The following is a 13,850-nucleotide window of genomic DNA, read 5'->3' on the forward strand; positions in this document are numbered from 1 at the left end:
ATAAAACTACAGTTTCCGCAAAAGTCCTGAAGGTAACCATTCTTTTAATTTAGATTAGTCTTCAAAGTTGCTACGGTAAAAGTTTTCCTTATTGTACTAAACATTCTTATGCCAGCTGACGAAAGACCGGTCTCGAAGAAGACGTCATTTGTAAGAATTTTGTAAAAAAACTTGTGTTCGTGTAAACTAATACAATGGCGATTCCGTCTACTTTTTAATATCCACAATCCGTATCCTCGCCTCCTAGCTACATTTCTCTACTTAGGTGACGGCACTTTATCAAAGTCACGTCACTTGTCGAAAGGGAATGACATTCCTATAAATTTATAATTAGTAATCCTACATCTAGGTTCTCGTTCACAAAATTACTGACATTAATGAAATCAGATTTCAATTCCAGAATAATTTAATCATTCCGCTTTTGAAAAGCACCTTTTATTCTACCGTCTATTCAAAAGATATTAAGAATCATTTAATGTTCTTGTTCTATTCTTGGTATATTAGAGGCCATTTCAAAATTATGCATTCTCTATACTTGTTTGACTTGACTATCAGTCTCATCCAGGCTTTGAGTTTGTGTTCCGCTTGTAGGCGTTTCTGTGTTCGATAATCCCTTCATTTCTCTATATCTGAAAATTTTACAATTCGTAAAAATATCTTAGCTGTTGAGATTTTTGGGGGTAATTATGCATCGAAAATTTATTTGAATATTTCATGACTATAAACCACCATGAACCTATATTTGAAGGTAGAATCAGTTATCATAGTATTTTAAGTATAAGCTTCCTAAAATAATTTATAAACACGAACCTTTTTCTAATAATCCTCCAAGTCTGTTTCTGGCACAGAAGGTGGATCAAAATGATTAGAGGGACGAGAACATTGTAAATGTCTGAGATATGCAGCCAGCCTGCGATGTCAGGAGCAAACACGGCGATGACTTCTAGGATCCAATTGACTTCAAGAAACGCTGTCGCCGCAAACAATTTTAGATATAGAGAAAATCTGAAACAGGAACGTAACTTAGGAGTTGACTTTATCTGTCCAGTATTCTTTCAAGATTTGATCCTTTCATATCTAGCAAGAACACTTATTGAGACAGATTTCTGTACTATTATTCACTTGAAGCCTTTGTTGATATAAAATGATTTGGTTCACAATGGTAAAGCCTACACCGGAAGCGCTTACTATGAAGCTTCCGAAGCAGACCTTATTACATCTTTACCGTCGTGTGGCTTTCTGCTGATCATGAGTAGAACTCTCATTTGACTGCAGAACCTTTTTAGTCTCTTTTTTGATGGTTGATATCTTCACTGCAGTAAAGGTGGTAAATATAACGTTGATTATAAACAGCACAATTATTGGGCCGCATAAATATAGGAGCTTGCTGTAGCCTGTAAAAGAAAACGCAAAATAACTTTTTTCAAAATGCAAAGCAAAATGAAAAACAATGCGATTTTCGATGTCTTGGTTTGAGTTATTGGTGTAAGGTACGCACCGTATAAAAAACATGCCCGTAACCTCAGGTTTGGCATAAAATTTGAATATCGGTGTTTTTTTGGAAAGTCCAAAAACTCGAGTACGCCGAGCAAAACTGTAAATGCCGTTGGTGCACCGAATGCGTAAGCGCTGTATAGATGGAAGCGAGTGCGGGTATAAGCGTTGCGACCTCGACTTGAGAAGGCCTGTTTGCAACTGTAACATGACACAGAAATTTGTCTTCTTCTTCAATCTTTAAAATTTTCAGTCATTTGAAAAAAACTCTCAAAACATACCTGAATGTCCACCAAATGTCGTAGCACATGATGTTCCTCCAAAAATACGCCGTAAGTATTGAAAAATATATGACGAATGCTTTAAAGAAAGATAGAAGAAAGTTAATCAGATAAATGTATCATTAAAATCTCGTACCACTTTAAGTGGCTGGCTAGGGCGTTCTACGTATGTACAGTGTGAAAGCAGTCTGGTACGATGTGGTTCACTGCTAAAAGAATTATATTTGTCTGAATCTGGACGACCGGGTTGAAGGTGATCGATACTTACAAATGCCAGTGCACGCTTCTTGAATTATAACATCATATTCATACATGATTTTAATGATGGCTAACAGCAGGGCTCCAATGAGGAAGCTGATGAGGTAAGCCATGAGTATCATGCCGTGGAGAGTCCGAAGCTCCGGTAGCCACGCGAACAGAATCACTCGCAGCAAAATTAAGAAACAAGTCAACAGCATGCCTGTCGACACAGAAAAGACGAGAGTTGACACAAGCTTTAAAAGTCAGAGATATAAAACTATTTTAAGGAATTGGGTAGTCGAAGGAGAAACTTTTTACAAAACTAAATCAGCAACAAAATCAAACAAACATAATATAATAATATGCCACAACGCCATTTAGTCTCAAACTAAGCAAAGCTTCTGCTATGAGTAGGTACTAAAATAACCTAAATCTGCATTATTATAAATAACATCTAGACACAGCAAATAATCGTACTCGTCACACAAGTATTTGTCCTGGGTGGGAATCAAACCCATGATATCGCAACTCTAATAGTCTACCAGTCTTAATGGTATAGCGTCATCAGGGCCTTTAGTTGGAGGCGTCCTGCAAGGCACGATCCTCGGTCCTTTTCTCTTCTTATCATATTTTAATGATGTTTTTTTGTATTAAGTAAAATCTGGTATAATATTATTCGTAGTCTAAATTTCTAATGTCTCAAACTGCACGGAATGAGGTTTATAACCAATGTAAGTTTGTTAGTTCAGTTAAATAAATGTATCCATTTTGTGCAATATTTAAAAGAAGAGGTGTATGTTCACATTCTCGTTTGATACATAGATAATTAACAATTAATAACAATTAACAGAGACTTAATAGTGATTCCTACAAGGTTCTTAAAAAGGACTGTACACTACACAGGGCAGATATATTTTCTCTGCTGAAAATTTACTTCGCAGCGGCCTTATTTCGGTGCTTGTAATTTTAGTTGTGAAAAAAATAATAAATATAACTTATACTTACAAAAACAGCTCAGAGTAGCATTTTTATGATCTTTTGGTTTAACGTAACAGATGTATGCATCGAAATCAGTGTCGCACTCGTCAACAAACGTATCCGTGCAATATTCATCTTGCGTATAACTTAGTATTGCATTGCGAAGACCCGGAAATTTCACGATGAGCTCTCCAGTCTGTGAAAAGTGTAATAATACAAGGCGTAAGATTGTTGTCAACTTAAATAAAATCTATATTGACTGCACGGATAGCCGAGTGGTTGAGGTAACCACACCAAACCCGCTGAGCGCCACGTGTCGCAGGTTCGATCCCCGCGTAGGACAAGCATTTGTGTGATCCACGAATGCTTGTTCTGAGTCTGGGTGTCATTGTGCATGTGATTTTATTGTTTGCAAAACCCCCTGCACGCAAGGATTAAATTCCTTACGGCGGGAGTCGTTTAAAAAAAAAAATTATAATTATGGAGTTTCTGGTCGTTACGACCGATACTGAGTATAAATAATTCCTAATGTTATGTATTCATTGAATTGATTTGATTAAATTTTATCAAAACGTGCCGGATTGACGTAGACGTAGACCGCTCATTGCTATAACAACAGAAGTTAGTAAAATATTCGACTCGTGCCACAAATCAGGTTTCCTATTTATTAAACTGTTAAAAAAAATGCTCTTTTAGTGGCTGAATATAGCCAAAAATAATATCCACTCTTATTTTAAAAGTGTTTATTTCAAATAGTCCGTTTTTCAGGCTCTTTTAAAACGTTACATTACTGACTCTAGTTATTGATCTATATACTTATAATAAATCTGTAGAGGGGCCAATTTTGTACATAAAAATAACTATTACGGGGTGATTAGTGATCGATACTGGTGCCAAAATTGCAATATGTAATTTTTTTTCTGTTTGTCTGTCTGTCTGTATGTTCTAGAAACAAAAATTACTCGACGCATTTTTACGAAACTTGGTACAATTATTCTTCATACTCCTGGGCAGGTTATGGTATACTTTTCATCACTAGGAGCAGAGCAGTGATGGGGAAGGTTGGGAAAACGGGAGTAGTTAGTCCATTTTTTAACCTACTGTCTACACAGACATCATGTATGACAGAAATGTTCCCCTTAAAATTATGTACAACATATTCCTTGACATCACAATTATGTCTATCCTTTATGATTGACTCACAATAACACGTGTAACTCCCGATAGTATATTGACAGAATATTGTTATTACCAAACCGTACTTATCAGCGCGACTTTCAGTCTTCAAATAGTTTATTTTTAGATTTGTTTATCATTTCCTTTATTTAAAGTATTACCATATAAATTAGATTATTTTTAAATATATATAAAAACAAAAACAATATACATTTTAAAATAAAAAAAATAGTCTCCAACCGGCAACGGGGACAGGGCGCAAGCTGCCGGTGATTAGGGCTCTAGAGAGAGGAACCTCCTCACGATGCGCGCTGTGTCAAGAAGTGCCGCTTTCTGAATCAAACCCGTGTGAAACTGCGCAATCAGTTTGTAGCGGTAATGATTAATAGGTAACTTACCGGTGACAATGCAAACAAATTTCTTGCAATATTAGTAGCCTGCATCAACTGCGCATCACGAACGTGACATGATTTTTCATCAAAAATCTGAAATCTATATTTTAGACTCGCATTGACACCTTTCGTTTCATTAGCAAACCATACTAATGGATGGAATTTATCTGGCATATTAATACAAGATTTTGACGTTACATTATATCCACGTCCCAATGAACAACACTTTGAAACCTTAATTTCGTTTATTTTTCCAGGGTTCGTTTTGCGTGTTTGTCCACTGTGTATAAAGGAGTCATCTTGTAGATGAGGTATATTTAGCTCATCTTCACCATCACTCTCTTCAGAGTCTGTGTCCACAGAATCTTTTTCTTCTAGTTCAGAGTCACCGTAAGCATAATCATTGTCATAGTTATCATGTCGCAAGAAAAAACGTGAGAAGTTGGATGCGGTTAGAAAGGGTCTTGACGATGTGGTGGAAGTGGTTGATGTGCTTCTAGGACGGTGTGAATTAACTGAAGAACGTACAAAAATACTAAATGGCCCCCAAAAATCGTCTTCGTATATAGTTATCTGTCCCGAAGAATAACTTGTGATCGAGTACGTAGAGGCAGGTGTTAATAAAACTAAGACAAATGTCAACTGCACCAACATTTTAGTGAATTTCGATAGCTTTGAAAAACAACCGGCGCGACCGGCACTCCTATGCGAACTATAAAATCTGAATTAATAAAATCAGATGAATATTATTAGGATTCAAGACTAGTTTATTTTTTATTTGACTACGCACTGAAGTACCGCTTAAGATGATATAATTCGTCCATGTGTTCATCCGAGGATCTTGTAATCTACCAGTTTTGTAAGCCGCCAGTGTCATCAGCTGGAAGATTGTTTATGTATAATTTTTAATAGAGTACCTATAAGTAAAATAAAAATGATAATTTGGTTCATATGGTAAATTTGAAAATTTTACCGTAAGATACTTACATTAAGTAAGTAAATTGGAAGGTCTAAAATCTCGAAGTTTATTTTATTTTGTTATTACAGCGGCAACAGGAATAAACTATCTGTCAAAATTTCAATTATCTAGCTAGACAGCGATACAGTCTTAACGGTGGTGGTCTTCTTTTTCCTAAGTGGGCAAATCGAATTATCTATCTCAGTTTTGGAGAGAAACTTCATAATTTTGAATCTATCTGACCTTTGGTGTTTTATATTTATAAGATTATAAGACACAAAACCAAACCAGATTTAAAATGATAGTGACTACGATATTAGTTTTTAATCAAATCAATATATTTATTTACTTACATGCATTTACATACATTATATTAAGTAAAATACTACTAGTAAATGTGTCATCTGGCAAACGGGTCACGTCATCGATGGATTGGATATTGAATTCGAACGCAATCATTTTCTCATTGAATCTCGGGTTTTGTCAACTGAAGAGTTCGTGGCTAAGCTACAACCGTACATGTCGATCGAGCGAAAGTTAAGCTGCACTTGATACTCTCGCTCGACTCCGTAAACGTGCGGCCACACATCTTTGACAGTCGTTACAGGTAGTCAGAAGCTAAAAATTGTGACAACTAGTCGTCTAAAGGGTATCATATTTCCCAGTTAACTGGATGTGAGGTCAGATAGGCAGTCGCTCTGGTAATACTGGAAGCCGGCCTTACAATGATACCCAGCCAACACTTTTCGAAACTATCTTCGACAGTGTAAAGTAGTAAAAGAAAAGAAATAACTTTGGTACTTTGAAAAAAGTTCATACAACATAGGAGCGATTCTTCAACGTTATCGCCTGGGATTCATACTTGGACAGATTTTAATGACATGTCTACATTTCTGGACTGTAACAGCGGGTTAACGCGGAAGGCAGAATTGAAAGAAGCGCTTCAGATCTTTGACTAAGAATATCTGGCTGTTGTTTTGTCAAGAAATACAGGTTTCCCGCAAAAGTTTGGAGTGTCTAGAAAAACCTGTATTTTAAGAATAAAATATAAAATTTATTACTTTGAGGATTTCGTTTTTGTTCTTCCATAAGGTGCTCTTTGCGAACTTATTGGAATTCGACTTAAATTTGATTATTTTCATTCTTCTTTGATGGTCGTTGCCAAGTGACTACCAGTCACTGTTGTCAGATCCAAGAATGTCTGCTAGCCGGTCTGAATAATAGGTATCGTGAGTCCCAGGTAACTGGGTGGAAGAGGTCAGAGATTCAGTCGCTCCTTGTAACACTGGTACAACAGTTGCATTGGGCTAGACTGGATGATGACGATGATGACGACTGGTATATTAAATAACAAACATATTTGTATATACTTTGACTAGAATTTGTGGTTTTTACAAAAAAATAATTATAAACCCGTTTCATAATATTGAATACCTACATCAAGAAGGTCACACAGGCTGGCGGTAGTTCTTATTATTATTATTGTTTTTGAAGTTACTACTTCATGGATATGCGAAAAACGGATCTATTACTGCGGCATCGCTGACCCTCCGTCCGTCATCAAGCAGAATTTCAGGATCCGTGATAGCTGGGGAGTGGAAAATTTTCTCAGGTAATTTATTTTTGTTGCCGCTACAACGACAAATAAGGATCAATCAAAGTTAAGCCCCGGTTGCCACGGTCTGAAATTCGTAATTTCGCGCCCAAATTTTTTAGTCTCTTTATAGGTGAATTTGATTGTGATTTGCACTTGACCAACTTGAGACTTGATTTGTCTCCTCTCCTAACTAAATGAAATTACGAAGTTTTTTCATAATTATTAATAGACAAAAAAATCTAAAAATCCACGTTTTTAAATGTCACCCTATTCAAATTTTATCAATATAGATCCAGTCGTTTTATAGTTGTAAAGTGCATTGTCATTGGATTTGAAGGATGCAAATTATCGATTTATTGAAAAAAATGATTTATCGCTTAATAGATACTAACAAAATCATTCTATCATCTCAAATGAATAGATATCGTTTAGATTCCACAGATTTTACACTCCTTTCTATTTATATTTACAGAAATTATATTTTGTGCCTTCAACGAGGATAGACCAAGAATATTTTCTGGGACCGAGACGAGGTCGGGGTGCTTTCATCTATGCAAGTCCGACATTAGTCATATGCCTTGCATCCTGCATCAGTTTTTATTTGAAGTCGGATGAATGTTTTTATTGTCAAAAGTTATTGTAGTAAAAAAAAACAATTCAATTTGTCTGTAAATGTATATTTCAAATTACACATCAGCGTGATTTGACAAGCTATAAGGCCAATATTAAATTCAAAAAATTGCATAATGCTATACATTTATTTAATTATTTACAACGTATAAAATAAAATATGTTTCTGTAAGTACAATGCGATTAAACAGTCCATTTGAGATCAAATACCAACTGTATGAAAAATAATCCGACTATACTAAGGCCAACGAGACAAGATAAAAAACGTAAACAAGCGGACCGTTACTGAGTTACATTGCGATAGCGAGGAATTATTATCCCTGTCCTTATCACTCTCACGCGCATGTATGGCGTGAGTTAGTCAATGACAGCTGTCGTTATGTGTTTCGTGGTACAAGAAAGCAGACCGGCAGTTGTCAACATTTGATCCGCCATGTTGTGAACAAGTTCATTCCTTTATTTTTGTCAAAATTCGAACTTTATAATAATTTATTCGAATAAAAATGTCATGATCCCCTGAATATTTGTTTACATTCTCGTTGGCTTTAAACTATAGCCGTGTATTTTGTACCATAGAGGTTCAGCGTTTTTGTTGTTGGTGAGCTAAATAACTACCTACACAATTATTGGAAATTCAGTATGAGGCGGCACACTTACTGACGATACAATTAATTTCCAAGAATTGTGTTGGCAAAATGCCTAGAAGAATACGAATATTGTCAAATTTAATCCAATTTGCATTTATTCATTGGTTATTGTAAATAGCAAAATTGGAGCACTGATATAACATCTTCCCGTCTAGCATCTAGAGACCTAGATGTCTTGAGGAAAGCCTCTGCCATTTACATTGATTCAGGGTAACGTTAATAAAAGTAATGTATTTATTTCAAATTAAATTATTTCATAAAACAATTCAATTTATTTGAGAATTGTATTTCGTTTTTAGGATTTTTCGAAAAAAACATCTCGCCTGAACTTTGTTTCAATACTTGTATCCTTAGTTAATATTTATTAGAGATTACCAACATACTATTCATATTTAGCTTTACTACGGCTTTTACATTTCACATAAGATTATTATTCCGATGAAAATAAATAATAGGTCTGAATTTCAACTACATTTGACCACCCTGAACATAAATGACATTTCTGCACAAAAAGTGACAGAAATCGCTCTGCGATGTGTCACGTGACATAAAGTTGACAGTTGACAGTTAAAGTTGACAATTAATGATGTGTTTATTATCGTTTTGTAGGTATTGTATAAATGTCACTTAGGTATTTACAATGTTTGTACACTTTCATTCTAATAAAATAAATCTTAAAATTATATTAATAAGTACATTACATAATTATTATGGCATTTCTTAACTTAAAACTAATAAATGCTTATGCAGATTTTTTTTAATAATATTAAATTCATATCTACGACCAAACAGTGTTCACATTAAAAGGCTTCTTGTAACAATAAATCAAAAATATACAAATTTAATTTAATTTAATCTTATTAACATAGTTTTCGTACAATATTAATTAACAGCGTCAATGATTTTAAAACCAACAGCACAATATAAAGGAATTCATTAATTAAGCTAGTTTTTAAAAAGTCAAACTGAATACATTTATACATAGGTATGTCGAATAATAATAATATTGATTGAATACAACAATACACGCAGTGTAACACTTAACAACATCGATATTCAAAATTTGACAATTAATTAAGACAAAGACGCACTAACAGACAAGTTCAAAAAATTTGCAAACATATTTTTCGCTATAAATTTTGTTCAGAAATTTGCGGGGTGCTGACACTAAATTTTAACGTATGCGGTACAGAACAACAGATATTTGAAAACGTCTTTTGTACTTCCACAAATCTATTACAAAAAGTTTTAAAATCGATGTATTTAACAACAACTCTTGGCAAACGTCGCCCTAACGTGTCATGTTGTCTCTATCATCGTCAAGTAGACAGTGGAGACGAACAAACATTCTCGAACGTCACTTAGCCAAGTGTTGTTTTTGTATAGGGCTGCAAGGTACCTTATGATTAAGCGTGGACCCTCAATAATGTCTTCTATCATAGTGTGAACATAAGTAGAGGTCTCAGTGTCCATTTTATTAAGCAGCTGCTGTTGTATTATTTTTTATAGAACTCATTTGGACGTCATCCCTCGATTGTGTGGACAAAGTACGAGTTGAGGTAGATGTTGTTGTTTGCCCCCTCGATATGCCGCCATCCTTCAAGTGCTTGAATCTGTGCAAAAGTAGCACTATTAGTAATACAGTTAAGGTTGAAATTCTTAAAGCAGAATAGCACAATCGGTTAGTTAGTTGTTAGACACTTGTAATGCAGACTTCACAGTATTGAATGGATGGAAAGAGAAGAGTTGTTACTCCAAAGAGGTGATACCGTAAGGAATAAAAATGAAAAATAAATATATCGATGGCATGGAAAAATTAGGAATCTTGATTTCTGATTATAACTATCTGTAAAATACACTTTAGGCCTATCAATAACAATATTACCTGCTAATCCTGATCATCATCCATTTCTTATTAAAAAATAAAAATGATAATACGTGATTATCATGAACGACAACCAAATTTCAGGTAACTGAAATACAAATTTTTAGACATTTTTTTTCATAAAACATTTATTGATGAACGATATCGCTTGTAGAAATGTTACTCAGTCAATTTTATAAGTCTTATAGTATAGTAATTAAGAAGCCAGGAATGCTAATTTCTAAAAGACAATTTAAGCAATCATCAAATTCATATTAATGCGATGACCTTAATAGCAGCTTAAAACCTTTTTAAAAAGTTATTCAACCCTGCTGTTAAGAGAAAATCCATGCAATTAGATTATTTGAAATCAGTCACTAAAATTAGGTATATCTTAGAGTTCCAGAGACTCACGGTAGAAACTAATTACCATAGGTAATTGTTCCTACAGAAGATCAGTAAGACGGACAGAGCGAACATTTACGCTAAAAAGCCAACTCTATTAGGATGCTAATAAGCTTAATCATTCTCTTATTGAAAGCTGTTATAACGAAACCAATCTATACCAATTGATTGATTTATCCCATATCTTCTCCGTAATACTTGCGCCGAACACGCTTTAACCAATCCATACATTGAGAATGCAATGTTAAAAGTGCAAATTTATAATCTACAGGTGCAAAAACAACTTATTAAAATATAATTATGACATCGTCAGTACACAAGTTTTCATTAATTTCCACACCACACACACATTCACAAAAGCCTGATGAATTAATTGCCAATACGATCCCGAAGTTATTTTTTAATACCAGGCACTATGTCTATATCTTTTTACTTTTTTTCTATACCTTTTTCTTCTTTTTCAACACCCATGCTCTCATGTATCTTTTCTTGGCCATCATGTTCCTTTACCCGCTTTTTGTTTGTGGTAATTCCAGTATTTCTTTTTCTTTTTCTACGTTCATCATCATTGTCATTGATGGTTTGTTGTTTGTCAATTTTACTACCTTTTGCTGTTGTTGTAGATATTTCTTTGATTTATAGTTGGAAAATGTCATTGGTAGTATTCCTGGTATTTCCTCCAACCGATGTCTTTATAGTTTCAACACTGGCATTCCGTTCTCCTTTGCGCCATCGAGTGACGATTTTGTTGCTGATATTGGTAACTTCGTTATTATTTGTATTGGCTTTCCGAAAATCTTTTACCCTGGATATAGAATTATAAATCAGCTATTTTGGTGAGACTCTACGAGGTTTACATGTTGTAGGATAGATATCTTTACACATTTATGAAAATACCTGTTTAAATTTGCATCTTAGACTAACAAATCATTATTTTAATGACAGCAAATATTCTGAAATTTTTGATCAATCAAAATGCATTTTACTTAGATGCAATTCTTGTGAAGTATTATTTTGTGATTCCTAAATCACGTGTATTTGACTTTGGTCTTAAGCATTTTTAATTATTACACACTTACACGCTACACTTATATTCATTTTTTACTTTACAATTAATTATTAATCACTAATTTATTATGACACAGGTTTAGTAGATTGGACAGGTCCTTCTGAAACCTAATGTTAGTAACAATACAATACCATGGAAGTCATCGGTGGTTGTTAACAATGTTTATACTAAAGATGCTGAAAACCATCACCATGAAGATAAAGAGGAGACAAATGAAGAACTATCTACTCTTGTCTGAACGAAGACAAATACAAAACATGACGAACCTCTTCTTGATCAGTTTAAAGGTCTTCTTCTTACAAACGAAGATGATGAAGATTATGAGGCCGACGAGAACGTTGTAGGCGTCGGAGAACTGCCAAAAGAAGTCAGCTTCAGGGTAGAAGGAGCTGACGACCTCCAAGATCCAGTTAACCCCCATCACCGCGAATAACTTGACGTAAAGCGAAAACCTGGAACAGGACAAATTCATACTTTTGGCCACAATGAAATTGTTTTTGTTATTGACTTAAAAACTAGTATTAATTAATATTGTTTAAATTGGCATTCTAATTCTGTGTTACTGTTATTATATTAGTATTTAGTTACAAAGTCTGTATTACTGGCAAAATTGTATGACAACAATATATTTCTGACAAAAAATATCATTTTTGCGGTGCAACGATCAAATATTTTAAACAAATTTGTGCAAGGGTCGCACCGAACAATCCCAATTCTATAAATTAAGAAGCATAAAAAGTGCTACAGAACCTCTTTGCTCGATAGAGTATTTAACTAAATATGTTAATAAAAACCTGTTTAGTCTGTCAGAAAGATTTCCAAAAGACATTGAATACCTATGTATTTTTCATTTCATCCTATCATTAAGTAAGGAACATTAAATGCATTTAAAATGATGAAATGTTAGTGTGTGTGGTAGTGGGGTTTACTAACATCACTTGCTAAAAAAAAGTACTGGAAAGTGACGTGACTCGAGATTTTAAATCATTGTCATCATCGGCCTAGCCTTTTCCCACCTATGTTGAGGTTGGATCCCAGTCTTCCCGGATTCAGCTAGGTACCAGTGTTTTATTTTAGTTATTTTTAATCATTAAATTTCTTTTTATAACGAGTTAAAATATGACTATATTTGTATCCAATATTTTGCGAAAATCTGTCTGATGGATAGAACAGACTTCTTTGTGAAATACTCACTTTTTTTTAGACTTATTATTGAACGGTGAATTAAGCTAGTTAGCTGTGACAAATACATACCGTTGCGTGTCCTTCCTGTCCTGGTCATGAGTGGAACTGTCCTTTGAACGTAACATTTCAGTGTCCTTCTTGATCCGAGCTATCTTGATGGCTGTCAGCGTAAAGAATATCATGTTTGCGACGCACAGGATTACTATGGGGCCGTACAGGTAGATTAATTTACTGGTACCTGAAAATTGAATGTAGGAAATGTTGTCAAGACGAGCCCATATGACTTGCACTGTCAAAAAGTTATCAGATATCATGTAGAGCCAAGCTTCTAACACTACACACCCTAACTCTACAAGGCCTAACTTCACTAATTCTACACCTTGGTTAAAATATGTGGCTTGAACACTAATATAATTATCTTAAAGGTCAAGTAATCAGTGCTGTTTCTTACCAACATCATTTCGATTTACAAAAATATCTCAACATTCAATTGCTTTTTTGTAAAGATAGGGATGTATATTATCTTACCATACAAGAAGCAACCTTGACGCCTGAGCATCGGCAGTAGAGGATGCTGCATCGGAAGGTCAGAGAACTCTAGAGCAGCCAGGATCACCGTCAGGATAGTCGGCACACCGAAAGCATAGCCAGCGTAGCAGTAGAATCGCTTCATCACCGATCCGTGACGTCCAGATGTGGCGCGTTTTCCACTGGAAAATAAAAAGAATGTTTTTTTTTATTCGAAGTAAGGCGTTGTCAACCGGTTATCGAAGACAGCATGACTGAACTGTGATTGCAAATTTATGGGCAAATTATATTATCAATAGACAGAAGGGAAAGAAGGGTCGCAGAACATAAAACTATTGTAGAGACTTTCGAGTCTTTAATCCCATTAATTAATGTAATTATTTAGAAGTAATAAGTAAGTTATTTA

The 13,850-nt window shown here is 34.6% G+C and overlaps 2 protein-coding genes and 1 long non-coding RNA gene across 11 annotated transcripts in view; all 3 read right to left on the reverse strand.

The window, feature by feature from the left end:
- Positions 1–12: 12 nt before the first annotated feature.
- LOC113501887 lies at positions 13–1,187 on the reverse strand. Its single transcript, XR_003401324.1, has 2 exons — positions 811–1,187; positions 13–629 (listed from the first exon to the last, which is right to left on the reverse strand). It is a non-coding gene; the product is annotated as an uncharacterized LOC113501887 (long non-coding RNA).
- A 34-nt stretch (positions 1,188–1,221) lies between these two features.
- LOC113502059 (G-protein coupled receptor Mth2-like) lies at positions 1,222–2,370 on the reverse strand. Its single transcript, XM_026883439.1, has 4 exons — positions 2,044–2,370; positions 1,776–1,854; positions 1,499–1,695; positions 1,222–1,394 (listed from the first exon to the last, which is right to left on the reverse strand). Exons 1-4 carry the CDS (start codon positions 2,231–2,233, stop codon positions 1,222–1,224), a joined length of 639 nt encoding a protein of 212 aa, XP_026739240.1. The 5' UTR covers positions 2,234–2,370.
- Positions 2,371–9,704: 7,334 nt separating this feature from the next.
- LOC113501767 (probable G-protein coupled receptor Mth-like 3) overlaps positions 9,705–13,850 on the reverse strand; it is a 53,945-nt gene continuing 49,799 nt past the window's right edge. For 5 of the 9 annotated variants that reach the window (XM_026883005.1, XM_026882998.1, XM_026883002.1 and 2 more), the window contains exons 5-9: positions 13,445–13,626; positions 12,986–13,154; positions 11,998–12,204; positions 11,109–11,467; positions 9,925–10,006 (exon numbers count right to left, since the gene is read on the reverse strand). In XM_026883005.1, coding sequence (XP_026738806.1) covers positions 11,299–11,467; positions 11,998–12,204; positions 12,986–13,154; positions 13,445–13,626 — 727 coding nt within the window. In that variant the 3' untranslated portion in view covers positions 9,925–10,006; positions 11,109–11,298. Of the gene's footprint in view, positions 10,007–11,108; positions 11,468–11,997; positions 12,205–12,985; positions 13,155–13,444; positions 13,627–13,850 lie in introns of all 9 variants that reach the window. The other 4 variants (XM_026883000.1, XM_026882999.1, XM_026883001.1 and 1 more) reach the window with 3 other exon arrangements.

This window comes from Trichoplusia ni, chromosome 16 (assembly GCF_003590095.1).
Source record: "Trichoplusia ni isolate ovarian cell line Hi5 chromosome 16, tn1, whole genome shotgun sequence".
NCBI lineage: Eukaryota > Metazoa > Arthropoda > Insecta > Lepidoptera > Noctuidae > Trichoplusia > Trichoplusia ni.